A 14,816-nucleotide genomic window follows, 5' to 3' on the forward strand; every position below is an offset into this window, starting at 1 on the left:
GGAGTTTATTTTCTTTTTAAAGAAACTCTCCACAAAAGCAGAAAAGGAATGAGAACTTGCATGTTTTTGTCAATATTTACGCATTGAGAAGAAATGTGAAATTGGTGTGATAAATGAAGAGAACTTACACATGGACAGCACACCAGACAATTTTGAAGGTGGATCTGACCCCTGAGAACATCCAGTGCAAAGCTCTTTGTTCAAAGAAGAGGAAGCTGAGACACAGAGTAGTTCAGTGGGGTGTGCTGAAGGCCAAATGGCACCCGAATGAGAATCCAGTTCTCTTGTATTGCGTAGTTTTATGCTTCCGGTACTGTAAAAGTTTCTATATGGGCTTTCTTGACTTGTTTTTAGCAGGGAAAGTAAAATTGATTAAATATAAACAGGAAATTTATAGAGCTTGTTATGTGTTAGTCAACATTCTGAGTGTCTTATATGTACTGACTAATTTAATGGCAACTCTATGAAGTAGATACTATAATTAGCCCTATTTTATAGATAGGAAAATTGAGGCCTAAGCTCACAGTGCTAGGTAACGGAGCTGGGATTTAAAGACAGGCAGTCCATCTGAGTGTCTGCACTCTTGGTGACTGCTGCTTCCCATTTATTGCACATAATCTGGTCAAGTATGAGCTTCAAGTGGGGTTATTTTTAAAATGACAGCACATAAAGTCAACTTATTGTGCATACGAAAAATGCACAATTTTATGTTTAAACATACAGTCATTCCTCAGTATCTGTGGGGTACTGGTTCCAGAGCAATTGCCCCCCATGGATACCAAAAAACAGGGATGCTCAAGCCCCTGATGCATAATGTCACAGTGTCTGCATAAACCTACGTACATCCTCCCTTCTACTTTAAATCGTTTCTAGATTACTTATAATATTAATACCTCATGTGATGTAAGTTCTATGTAAATAATTGCTATACTGTATTGTTTAGGGAATAATGACAAGAAAAAAAGAGTCTGCACATGTTGGGTACAGATGCATTTTTTTCCTGAATATTTTCAATCCATGGTTGGTTGAATCCAGGGGTGTGGAAAGCATGGATACAGAAGGCCGCCTGTATGTCTTCTATGCAGTCTGCTATTTAGGGTCACGTCTTCACATACATGAGTTACCACATGCAATATAGAGCACTTGCTTTCTGGGAATTTCCCTTGTACCGGGGCCAGGACCCCACCTCTGTCTAACTCCCTTCTCTCCAAGCTTTGGCCACTTCACTTGCTCCTGAGCCAGAATGACCCTAGAAATGACTGACACCATACTCTGGTTATGAAAGTCAGCTGCTACACCGTTACCACTCACTAAGGAGACTCCATGTTGATGGATAAAGAGAGAATATGGTACCTGGACCCCGGACAGCCTGGACCCAAGGCAGCTCTGTCTTCCCCAAGGGTTGCCTGGAAGAGCTGTTACTATGAGCAGGAAGTATGAAGAAATTAATTCCCTGGAACCAGGAAGTGATAGGAGATTGGAAGGAACCCACATGTAAAGTGCCCACCCTTCTTCCCCAGGAGACACTATTCTGTATGCACCTGGGGTCTCTCTAGAGGCATCCCACACAACTGTGCAACAAGCTGTACTGGTGAATGGCTGTGGTCAGCTCAAGGATGTTCTACCTCTTATTTGCCCTCTCCTTCCCTGTATCAGTTCTCTTTTTCTCTCACTCTTACTTCCCTGGTATCGTAACCCCCCCACCCCCAATAAAGTATTAGCACATAAGCTTTTTGCCTCTGTTTTCTAGGAAACCTGGGCTAAGACTCCAGATCATTAGTTGAGACTGATCATTTAATTATATGAAAATGCAGTTGGCAGACTGCAGCAATAGGCATGAGTACTGGAGAACACCGGCCACTAAAATTCCTTTCCTCTTTCCCCTCTATGACTCACCAGTATAGCAAACAACTCCATGCTTACGTAGCTTCTGGAGTAGAAACTCCAGAATCGTAACTTTTTTTGATAAAAGGAATAAATGTTTCAATATTTTATATCCATAGCTATATCTCTAATTTTTATGCATTGAAGGATTCTCTTTGCTAAGATTCAGGAAGACCTTTTAATTTAAATTGCCTGTTACTGTGAAGAGCACTAAATAAACCCCTTCAAAATTCAAATTACATAGTTATTTGGGGGTGTTACATCTTACAGCTAATTCATTCTTATAGAACTACCAAAAAATGGAATTCTATCTAAAATTAAATCCATGGAGGGGCAAGACACAAATTCTATATACTTGAGATAGTGCTATATAATATCAGTCCTTAAGACATTTTGGACCTAACTTGATTCTTCCATACTTCATGGTACATACTCTGGAGTATGAGCTGGACATTGGTCAGCATACATTGGCAGGTATGATGTCATTTTAGGTATGTCTGAGGTCCGTCTGAGAGAGACATGCTAGTGTCCTAAGTATTTATTATAGAATGTCAGCTCTGTCACAGGCATATTTAGTATTGAAGACACAGAGATTCAACAGTACAGAATAACAGGACCTCAAGGACTCACCAGAGAATTCATCTGTGAACTAGAAATTGGGCATTTGCCAAAGGAAGATGTAGCTTGTTGTCTAATATTTGAGAAAATGGCCTTGAAGACAAGCTAATGCTCCATTCATCTCACTTACCTAAGCTCCACTGCCATTAATTTAGGGTTTTCAGTAATATTAATAATTCTGTATTATAGAATTTTAATATTCCAAAGAAATGCTTTCACTGAATTATTATTCAATGTCAATATCCTTAGCTTTTAGAGAAGAAACAGCCATGTAATGAATGTTTCCAAGTATTTTGCAAAATCATAATTAAAAAATGTGGTCTACTCTGGTAGACCAAAGCTCTTTGTTGAGCTAGGAGAGAAAAACCCACCATGCTCAGAAAATAGTTATTTGACTTGAGACATTATTATTTATTTATTGTTATTATTTGCTTTGGCTTATAAAATATTCAAAAGGTAAATAAAGCACTCAACTGCAATAATGTGCTTTTTAGGTAACTGATAAAACATTTCTTCCCTTTTGATTAATGTTGGCCTCCTTATAAGATTTAACTGTCCTCTTTTATGATTCTCATATTGAAGTAGCCCCAAATCTAAAAAAATTAACTAAATATGCAATAAAGTTATTAAATATGTAGTTGTAGGAAAAACATATTTACATATATTATAGATGAAACAGGGAATTAAATTATCAAGTTGAATCAGGCAAGTTTTAACAGGATCAATATCAATAAAATATATAGGTGTTGGAAGAAAAAAGAACTGGCAAGTACCCAGCTTTTCCTTCCACATTCCCTGTTTTCCATGTTTTTTGTGCTTTATTGTATTCCTCACGGAAAACGTCCTTATAATAGCACTTTTCTTTTTCTTTTTTTTTTGGTGTAAGAGTTGGGGTCTTGCTCCATTGTCCAGGCTGGAGTGCAGTGGTGTAATCATAGCTCACTGTCACCTCAAACTCCTGGGCTCAAGCAATCCTCCTGCCTCAGCCTCCAGAGTAGCTAAGACTACAGGTATGTGCCACTGTGCCTGACTAATTTTTTAAATTTTTTGTGTAGAGATGGGGGTCTTACTATGTTGCCCAGGCTGGTCTCAAACTCCTGGGCTCAAGCGATCCTCCTGCCTCAGCCTCCCAAAGTGCTTTTTCTCTACATCTACTTCTTTCTTCTTCTCAATGCCTTTAACCACTATACCCATCAGATTGGAGCTATATCTGATAGTATATGCATGAACTCAAATTTAAAGATTTATAAGGATCATGGTATATTATAAGAACAATATATTTCTCCAAAGTTCATAGTGAGTTAAAAATATTTCAATTTGTTTCTTTTGAATAGTTTCTTCAGGACAGTCTAAAAATTCATTTTAGTAGCAAATACTTTACTTTTTTTTTTTTTTTTTTTACAGAAGGTAAAGCAGAATAATTTATATTTATAAACTGAAAAGTTTTTTTTTTAAACTAAAGTCATTATTGATATTGTCTTCCTGAGATGTTTATGATCAATTTCCCTATTAAGTGGCCACATGAACATAACTTATAAGCTTCACAGGGTCCATATCAAAGTAAATCATTTTATAATTCTAGATCAAAATGTTTTCTCTTAGCAAATTTTCCAAGTATTTAGTTATTTGAAATATTAAGAGATAGAAGTGGTCATCTACTTCTTCCCTTTAATAAAATGATGAAATCAGTATTAAAATCATGGGACACAATCTCTAGTTATTAATTGAGGGTATTAATAGCATAACAGAAAAGCAGACTTCTTTCCAATTTCACCAGCAATACCATTTATCATGTCTGTTTTCAGGTGATTAGACTGGTGTAAAAAAAAAAAAAACAAAATCAAGAAGGATGAGGTCAGAACACTGCACTGAAAATTAAAAGTCCCTAGCTAGAAGTTTATTCACCTTAAGGGCTGGATTTTTTTTTTTTTTTAATCCCAGCACGGTATGCAGCTCAAAGTCAACATGGAGGATAAAAATTTCAAATTATGAGTCTTTGAAATTGCAAGACGAATAAACCTGTGTCAAGGAAGGGATACTGAAGAGACCAATTGTATTGGAGCTATGAACTTGCAGAAAGATTTTCAAGACCTTTTATTACAAAAGAATCCAAGATGTTGGGTCTAACAAAGGTAAATGTCACAAGAAACTGAAACTCAGACCCAGACAAATACACACACATATATAGTTTTACCTTGCTGCGTTGGGATCCTGTGACCTTAAGGAAGGATGAGGACAAGAAGCAAAATAGCAATAAACAACTGCTCTGAAGACAACTGATAGACCGTAAATGGTGTGCACTTCAGAAAAACAGTATTATCTGCTGCTCACAGGGCATTCTAATTTAACTCAGTTGCTTATCAATAAAGATGGATTTGAGAATAGAACATACATATATTAGGAAAGATTATAGTGCCATAGAAAAATTAATCTTATGGTATTTTTCTCAGCCAGCAACAGTCACGGGTTATCCTCAAATTAAATTGTTTTTGTATTTTCAACACATTGACTTCAGATGCTCATATCAAATTGTTCCTGGATAGGCAATGCTCTGAGCTCCCTCCTCAGCTATATGTTTTTGTGGGGTCCACTTTAATTAAAGATTCATTGCTGGCTACTGCTATGTTTCCAGACTTCTAGCTCAAAGGCCAGATGTGTAAATTAATAGGAAAAAAAAAAAAAGAATCTAATCTCTATTTCCTTACACTTAATTTCTTTTTGAAGATTCTAAAAAAAGGAAAAAAAAAAAAGGAACCAATAAATGAGAAAGGTGGTAGTTAGCAACAACTAGTTTTTCCCATACAAAGCAAAAGTACACTATAAGCAAAGAGGGAAAATAATATTAACTTTCCTTCCAGCTAATTAACATTAAGCAGCATTTCAAATTATATGGGATATTTAAAGGCTGAGAATGTTTGAGAAAATAATCATAAAATACAATACAGTCCTAGGAATATATGCACTCCTAACTCATGCAAGCAAACTGCGTCGTGTGCCGCCACCTACATATGTGCACGGAATGAGTGACCTAATCGGGCAGAAGTCAAAAGAGGCCAAATCTTTAAGACTTCAATTCAGGAACAAATACCACACCAAGGGTTTAATTAAAAACTTGATGTTATGTTGCTCTTCAATAAATATTTTCTTCACATGTCTATTGGAAATTCCAGACCACAACATCACTGAGATGAGGACAATTTAAAGCTGTCTCATCTCGGATGGTTCGCAGGAACACTCATTCTGAACATATGGGCTTTATTCTATTATTTAACTATTCTATGGTTTTTGTTCTTAACTTCAGCAAATGTTAGGACTCGGGTGTGTCCATCCAGCTCTGACATGCAGTTCCTTGACACAATAAGCTGCAATAAGCCATGAAGCAAGAAACAGAAATGTCAGTTATAAGCTATGAAACAATGTTTCAAGATAGAAAGAGGCATGTCTAGAAAGATCAATCTTACTTCAAAACTCTTCACTTCTTCTTCACCATCATCATCTTCCTCATCATGACAACTCTGATACATGTAAAAAAAAAAAAAAAAAGAGTGGACAGGGATATGTTGAGGCAGAAAGTACAAAAGAATTATTTAACATAGAACACCAAATCATTCGTAATTTACTATCAACATTGTTTAACTACATATATACATATATTACATATACTACTTAGATGACATGATTGATGAATTCATGACCATATTTATAACCAGAAAGAAAATTATATATAGTGCTTTTATAAGATTAAAATATTAAATTACCTAATTATAAATAACATAGAGATAATTACGAGGTCCATATCATACTACACATACTACTTATTCATGCATTTTTCTGGTACAAACCAAATTGTAAATCTTGAAGACAAGGATTCTTCTCTTTTTTCCATGCTGTCATTAGAATGCACTAATACAGGCACATGCAATAACCATTAATTAAAATTAATGGAAAGCAGTGTCCATTAATTAAAGTGATTCTTCTAATCTTTTTAAGTTCACTTTTCATCGTAATTCACTCAAAGGAATAAAGAGAAATTCTAACTGCTACCTATAATCTACTTTATACATAAAAACAATAAAAATGACTATTCTATTATTTTGGGGTAACTTTCCCAGAAATGATATAGGATTTGTGCTGAACCACGCACGTATTCTTATCTGATTCCCACAGCTGAAATTTTCGCTTGCTAAGGAGGCAGAAGGGTATGGTGGTTAGTACCATGGGCTCCAGAAACACAGTGCCTGCTTCAAATACCAATGCTGGCAGTTAGTAGCTGTGCAGCCTTGGGCAAGTTCCTTCACCTCTCTGTCTCCATCGCTTTATATTTAAGAAGGCATAACTAAAAGAGTACCTGGGTTCTTGAGAGGAGCTCATGATTTAATACATGTAAATTATATGCCACTTAGAAAAAAAGTGTCTGAAGAATAATAAACTTTTAATAAATCTCAGCTGCTATTATTATGGTTTGGAGTATAATGGTGACCAGAGGAAAGTGGTCATTAACCAATACCTACAGTAGGAAGAAATCTACAGCTCTTCAAAAGTAGATTGTTCCATTCCTTCTGAATATTTCTACACTTGGTAAGCATTCAGTGTATCAGTGAGGTGTATGGGGGCAAATGGTAACATATATAAGTTACAAATCAGAAAAATACTTTTAATTGAATGAGTTGCAGTCCTCTGGGCCTGGAGATGAACTGGGTGTGGGAAGGAGACTGGCCACTCAATGATAAATCCTAAAAGGCTTATCACATTCTTTCATTCATTCAACAAATATACATTGAACACCTCCCTTTCCATTCAGAGTAACAGGCATGCGAACATGGTTTGCAAGGGAGGAAATAAAGACGGGGACATGGACCTGTGACAATTTCACTATATGGGTAAAGTGCTAAATGGCATGTTTCACCACAAAAGCAATGATATTAATGATTCGTTCAGAGAGCAGGACATTTTCTACTATGTGTTAATGTTCCCCTGCCTCCTAAGTCATCAGTTAACCAGGAATTTAAAAAATAAGAACCCATCAGAACTTTAGTAAAATCGATTTGGAAGGCAAATGTGCAGTCCTCCATAAATACGTCCTGTTTATCTAATGTCAAAGTAAGCGGAGTTTTGCTTATCTGCTCCTTAAGATTAACTATTCTAATGTCTCCCATTAGAATTAAAGGCAAACTAATGAGGAATTAGCATTAGTTAATGGGAATGAAAAGTACAAGGAGTTTATCAGATAACAAGCATGTTTATTATTTAAGCAGATCAGAATACTAATACAAAATATATACATATATATATACATATATTTTTTTTTTTTTTGGAAACAAAGTTCTCGCTCTGTCACCCAGGCTAGAGTGCTGTGGCATCAGCCTCACTCACAGCAACCTAAAACTCCTGGGCTCAAGTAATCCTTGTGCCTTAGCCTCCCAAGTAGCTGGGACTATAGGTGCATGCCATGACGCCCAGCTAATTTTTCCTATTTTTAGTAGAGACGGGGTCTCACTCTTGCTCAGGCTGGTCTCAAACTCCTAGCCTTGGCCTCCCAGAGTGCTAGGATTACAGGCACAAGCCACTGTGCCTGGCTTCTAGCAACTGTTTAATGTACAGGACAGAAACAGAAGGATTTACACGCATAAGAGATATGATCTTCAGTAGCAAATGGCATCCATGTAACATATATGAAAATACTAAGCAAACAGAGAGCTATATCAGACAGTCTTGCAGCATGGAATTTTGCTTCTGGATCAGAATGCTAAATTCTAAGCAAAGGAGAGTTATACCATATGCCAATTAAGAAAAACATGAATAAGACTCATACATAAAGAGGCAGAAGCACGGATTATAGAATTTAGAAGAAAAAAAAAAACAGAAAAAAAATAAAATAGAGGACTCAGTTCAGACCATTCAGATATCCAGAACAAAATTCAAAACTGTCAATGAGAGTACATAACGCAGCAAATAGGGCATGTGAGCTTGTCAGCGTCTGCTAAAAATTTCATTCTGCAAAAGAAGTATATTTCATACATTCTTTGGTGTCTTTCTGATTGGATAACTCCTCAGAAGACTGAGGAATCAAAAAACAGAAACTTCCAGTCTGAAACTAAATCTGACTAGCATAGAGCTAATGGGTGAGAAATCTCGTAAGACAGTGACCTTGGCTTTTTATAATTTTTTTTTTTTTGGAGACAGAATCTCGCTCTGTTGCCCAGGCTGGAGTCCAGTGGTGTCATCACAGCTCACTGCAACCTCAAACTTCAGGGCTCAAGGGATCCTCCTTCCTCAGCCTCCCTTATAGCTGGGACTACAGGTGTTTACCACACCCAGCTAATTTTTTCTATTTTTAGTAGAAATGGGGTCTTGCTCTTGCTCAGGCAGGTCTCAAACTCCTAAACTCAAGCAATCCTCCACCTCAGCCTCCCAGAGTGCTAGGATTAAAGGCATATGATTATATACATTCAAATTAAGGTAGATGAATCAGTCTGGGAAAGGGTATAGAAATACCAGCTGTTTACCAGCAACTTAGATAAATAGAGAAATCAATCGTACTTATCAAGTTTTTGGTTAACATAAATGGAAACAGATGACACTAATGACAGACTGAATGAATGTTAAAAAAGATTTCAGTCTTTGATGATGGTCTGACTTGAATTAGAGAAATGATAACATATACTCAATTTAAAAAATTAAATCAACTGTGTAAATACAAGGTATGTGATAAAAAACTCAATAGAGATTCATAAATAACCTAGAATTTTCGGTGACAGTCAAGCTGAAAAGTTGACAAAAAATGTGATTAGGCTGCTAAAAATTTAATGCATTCTTAAAATCGATGGCAAATGCATAGGGTCTAAGGCAGAATAAATGCAGATACAATACCCACATGCACTACACTGGTGAAGTCATAACTGGAACACTGCGTTCAATTTACTTCTGGGTGGCACATACTGAAATACTGGAGCACGTGCAGGGTGGAAAAACTTAAGAGGTACAGGCCTTGATATTCCCAGGGTACGTTAAACAGTAAGAGAAATAAAATTATTTAATTATGAAGGGGAAAATCTTGAAAGAAAAGATGAGCCGGTTAGCCATCTACAAATACTTGATCATCTATCAAAAGAGATTAGATTCAGCTTTAGGAGACAAGAACAGCAAATGTGGAGGCAAATTCTGTTTCAGTCACAAGGAAGAACTTTAACAATCAGAAATCTACTTTTCTCTTAGGCCAGGCGCAGTGGCTCACACTTGTAATCCTAGCACTCTGGCAGGCCGAAGAGGGAGGATTACTTGAGGTCAGGAGTTCGAGACCAGCCTGAGCAAGAGTGAGGCCCCATCTCTACCAAAAGTAGAAAGAAATTAACCAGACAACTAAAAATACATAGAAAAAATTAGCCGGGCATGATGGCACATGCCTGTAGTCCCAGCTACTTGGGAGGCTGAGGCAGAAGGATTGCTTAAGGTCAGGAGTTCGAGAAATATACTGTTCTCCAAACCAGAAGCTTCTACCTGTTTGGCCCATTTCGGTTCAGTTGCAGAGGACACCCGTCCCGTGGGCTGCTCTACAATCTCTTTGTCAGCTCCCTCTTTCCTCACTTCCTTCTGAGCCACCTCCTAGCAGCACATGAACCTGCTTTGATCTCCTGTCCTTGACAGAAGTCTGGCAAAAATCCTGACCCTTGATGAATCTAACTTCCCTCCTCTGAATTTGGATTTGGTTTTGTGAACTGCTAGAGAAAACTTACTCAACCAGGAAGACTGATACTGCCACAGATTCACAGACGACAGCCTAAACCAGACTTTCTACGCTGCCTGGGAATATTAGTTTAATTTCTAGTCACTACACCATGCCAATTGCCACAACTCTCTTTCAACTCTTCCCTGTCTCTTCAAAACTTCCTCTCCCTGCTCCCTCCACCTAACCCTTCAGTCTCAGCAGATGACTGTCCTTCCGGTCCTTCCATCTTCAGAGAGAGAACAGATGACCCAAAAATGAAATATGTACGATCTGCCATTATCCTGGCATCCTCCCTTTTTCCCTTTGTATCTTTTATTCTTTTATCTTTTAACCCAGTGTTCACTAAACTATGGGTTTCAACCCATTAATTGGACGTCGATTTAGTGATTCATTATCTGAAACAATTTTTTTATTTAATTAGAATAAAAAATTTCAGATTATATTGCTCATAGGAAGGACATGATTTCATGAAACTTTTCTTTTGTGGTATATATTTTTATTTTTTATTTTTTAAATATACAGCCGACCCTCTGTATCCATGAGTTAATTCCACATTCACGGATTCAACCAACCGTGGATAGAAAATATTTGGGGGAAAAAATGGATGGTTGCATCGGTACCAAACATACACAGACTTTTTCTCCTTGTCCGTGTTCCATAAACAATGCTGTATTGCAGCATTTACATTGCATTTACACTGTATTAGGTATTATAAGTAATCTGGAGATGATTTAAAGCATATATGGGAGGATTATGTAGGTTGTATGCAACTACTACACCACTTTATATAAGGGACTTGAGCATCTGTGGATTTTGGTATCCAAAGGGGGTTCTGGAACCAATCCCCCATGATACTGATAGGTGACTATACAGGGCAAATATATTTCCCGCTGTGGGTTATGTCTTAAAATAGAATTAGGAAGCCACGGCTTTCCCCTATGCCCTGTAACCTGTCTTCTCCAGAGGCTCTCACCTACTCAAGGCCTCACTCCATGGAGACTCTCTTGCCCATTCTGCTGGCTTTTTCCCATAAGAAAAAAAGTGTGCTTTTAAAAAAAGAGACAAGTGGCAAACAACAAAAATAATCCCCCTTCGACCTCACAATTCCATCTAGATATTCACCACCTTTTATCCTTCTCCTCCCTCTCGATCTTCCCAGTAAAGGAATGTCTATGCCGCATCTCCTCACATCTGCATCCCTACTTGCTTATGTCCGTGTAATAAATGCCGGGGAATTTTCAATCCTTATCTTGGTCAACCTCTCAGCAGAATATGATTTTACTGACCACACACTTACTCCTATAGCTCAAAATCTGAAACAAGCAAATTATACTAGCTCACACTTAAGGTTCTCTTTTTTTTTTTTGATGGGCTCCTTTTCTTCTAACCAGTTCTTAAATTTCCGTTTCCTTCCAGGCTTGATCGTAGGCCTCCTTCTCTTCCCACACTGTTGTCTCCTTCTGGGTGAGATCATACATCGCAGTGGCTTCAAATACCATCTAATGCTGATGAATCCCAAGTCTATGTTTATAAGCCGACCTGAGATACCGACTCAGACACGAGCGTCTAATTGCAAGTCTGACACCTACACTTAAATATCTCACAGGCATCGTTAAAATGTTCGAAATTTATTTTGTCATCTTCCCTCTTCACTCCAGGCCTGTAATGATCCAGGTGCTCCCATCTCGGTACATGGTGCCCAAGTCAGAAGTCTGAGCAAAACCTTGAGACCTCTTTGATGCCAATTTCCTTGTTCATCCTCTTGTTGAGAGGAGTAAATGGAATAAACATTCAGTAAGTACCAGTCGTTACTGCTTTTGCATGTCCAACTCATGGTTCAACAGTCAAAGCCTTCCCTAAGCAGGCCTCATTACTGTGCTATGTAACCTGTTCTCAATACGTCTAATAGTTCCTCTACATTAAACTGATCAGTTTTTTAAAAATAATTATTTACTTAAATTTTATCTTCCCCATAATATGATAAACTCCAAGAAGGTGTGGTGTGTGCTCTTCTTTCTTACGTACATGTTATCTCCAATACCTTGATACCCAGTGGATATTTGTTGAATGAGTGAATGTTTGGAAAATTAGTGAGCTCCCATAAATAAAATGTTAAAGTAGGAAACAATGATTACTGGTCAAGATAGTTAGAGCAGAGATTCATAAAACAAGTGAAAAGTTGAGATTAATGCCCCTTCTCTTTCTAAGATTCGACAATGTTTTGTTTTAATCCAGAAATACATAGATTCTTATCCTTGTTCAGATGACAGTGATTTCTCTGTATTAAATTACACATTAAAATCAGGAAGGATACTTACTTACCTTTGCCATAATATCCGCATAAGCCATATACAAAAAATCTTCCTCCAGTTTGCTGTGGGAAACAATAAAAAAATAACATCAATTTTTAAGTAGAAGGCTAGTCCTCTGTTTTTTTCTAACAAGTATGCATTTTAAAAATTAAATGAACACAAAACTTAGACAACAGTAATCACTCAGAAATATCCTAGACTCAGAAAGCAAAGATCTCAGGGTTCCTAAATTGCTGTCCCATCTTACCTCACAGAAGGGCCTTCAATTCTCACAGAATAAACGGTCTTTTGATTTACACACAAATAAAATAACTTTAATTTTCTTCAGACTACAAAATTTGAAACAAGCAAATTTTAATGAGGTAGGGGCTTTTGACATCAGAAGTGAAATTTGACATTTGATGGGAAGACACTCCAAATTATTATGTTACAATTAAAAAATAAGATGGTTATAATGATGATTCTTAAAAATTAAGAAAGGTTAAAATATGTTCATTATCCTCTTTTGAAGAAGTATGGAAACTTTAATACATAAATAAAGGTTTCCATCAAAAAATACCTAAAATTTGCAAAGTTATTGTAGCAGTTTTAAACTTCAGTCATGAGAAAAATTCACTACGAGAAATACCTCATTACCTGACAATGCCAGACAGAGAGTTGCTCTATGCTTAGGGATGAGATGATTGTGTTAGTTAGGAAATAGTAAGAGAAAGAGAAATAGTGAGAGAAAGGATGGATCACATTAGCTAAGAAGGAGAAATGTATATTATTATGGCATGCAAAGAGGTCACATGAATTCTTCGGGACTTCTGAGATTTATGCAGACGCAGGCTGATAATCAAATATTATCTTCCAGGTTCTGCAGAGAATGGGTGAGGCCTGGGGCAAAGCAGGCTTTCTTTCATATGACAGGGAAGCAGACAAATATTCTATAACCTCTGCAATGTCCCATCTCCAGAGCCGATCTATGTAATGAGCAGATGCTGAGCACATTTGGATTATGGGCCCTTACAGTGCATTTCTTCAATTCCATAGAGGTTTGCCCTTTGTGGCTTTGGTGAATTTGCATAACTAAAACTACAGAGGGCCAAAAAAATAAAAAATAAAAAGGGCAATGTCCTTAAAATAGATCTCAGAGATACTTCCAAGTTGAAATGATGGCTCGCCCAGCCCCTAAAGGTTACCTGAGACCCACCGCACAATGGAGATACAATCTACCCAGGAAATCTTGGGTCACCATCAGTCTCTACACACTGCTGGCACTGCAATTTGCTTTGGGTTTTTTGGGGTTTTTTGATTGTTTGTTTTATTTATAAAAGCTGTTTGTGATAAAGAGAAACATCATTTTATAAGAAAAATCAGAATCAAAGATATCAGCTAATTACAAAGTAGTTAAGAAAAACTAGAACTCATGGGTAGGTACTAAAGCCTGAAACTGAACGAACGTTGGTCAGGAGATGCATGCCAGACGGCTCATATCTTTGAACAACTCTGTCTCCTAACAAGACAAGATGAAATTGAAGCATGAATACATGAAACACAGAATACTCAGACATGAGTTTCTTTATTTGCTCCTCCTATGTCTCATATGAACCCTCCCAACCATACCATTTCTCTGTTAAAGCTGTTCGACTAAACAGAAGGATCAGCTGATGCAGAGGATCAACTCTCTTAGTGCCTTCATCTTCTTCTGGAGGTTCGGCCCCGGGTTTCTATAAAAAAGTCAAATTGGTAAAATTTCACATTTGAAAGAAATGTTCACTCAAATCCAGGATCAATAAGAGTTATAGGAACAAGGAATAAAAGGAAAGCCCTACTTTGCCTATTGTTGCATGTGTGTGTGTGTGTATGTATTTTACATGTATTATACATGCTATAAATATGTGTGCATCTATATGTATGTATTTATGTATGTGTGTTGTGTGTATATGAGCTATATAATGTAATATATGCAATACAATGCACTTATAAATGTAATGTGTGTTATATATGCATTACATTACCAGAGAAAGACTATGCACCTTAAAACAAAATAATTTGACCAAAAAAGGTACAGGCAAGGAGAACTTAAATAATTTAAAAATTCTGAATGCTATTCTTATAAGCAGATTTATAATTATCTGAGAGTGTATTTGCTACATAAATTTTAGCTTTAGGGAGGGGTCAATTTAAAAAAATTTGCAATAAAATGCTGTCACCTAAGTATAAAAATTTAGCCCACATAACAACGAAAACTGCTTTTCAAGTGGAACATTTTCTTTGCCTACACAAAGAAT

The 14,816-nt window shown here is 36.9% G+C and overlaps 1 protein-coding gene across 1 annotated transcript in view; it reads right to left on the bottom strand.

Annotated features, from left to right (window-relative positions):
• RYR2 (ryanodine receptor 2 (cardiac)) overlaps positions 1-14,816 on the bottom strand; it is a 509,242-nt gene that overhangs the window by 86,168 nt on the left and 408,258 nt on the right. Inside the window, 3 exon segments of the mRNA XM_012660153.1 lie at positions 5,964-6,017; positions 12,551-12,602; positions 14,149-14,252. Coding sequence (XP_012515607.1) covers positions 5,964-6,017; positions 12,551-12,602; positions 14,149-14,252 — 210 coding nt within the window.

This window comes from Propithecus coquereli, unplaced genomic scaffold (genome assembly GCF_000956105.1).
Source record: "Propithecus coquereli isolate 6110/MARCELLA unplaced genomic scaffold, Pcoq_1.0 Scaffold66, whole genome shotgun sequence".
Classification (NCBI taxonomy): Eukaryota; Metazoa; Chordata; class Mammalia; order Primates; family Indriidae; genus Propithecus; species Propithecus coquereli.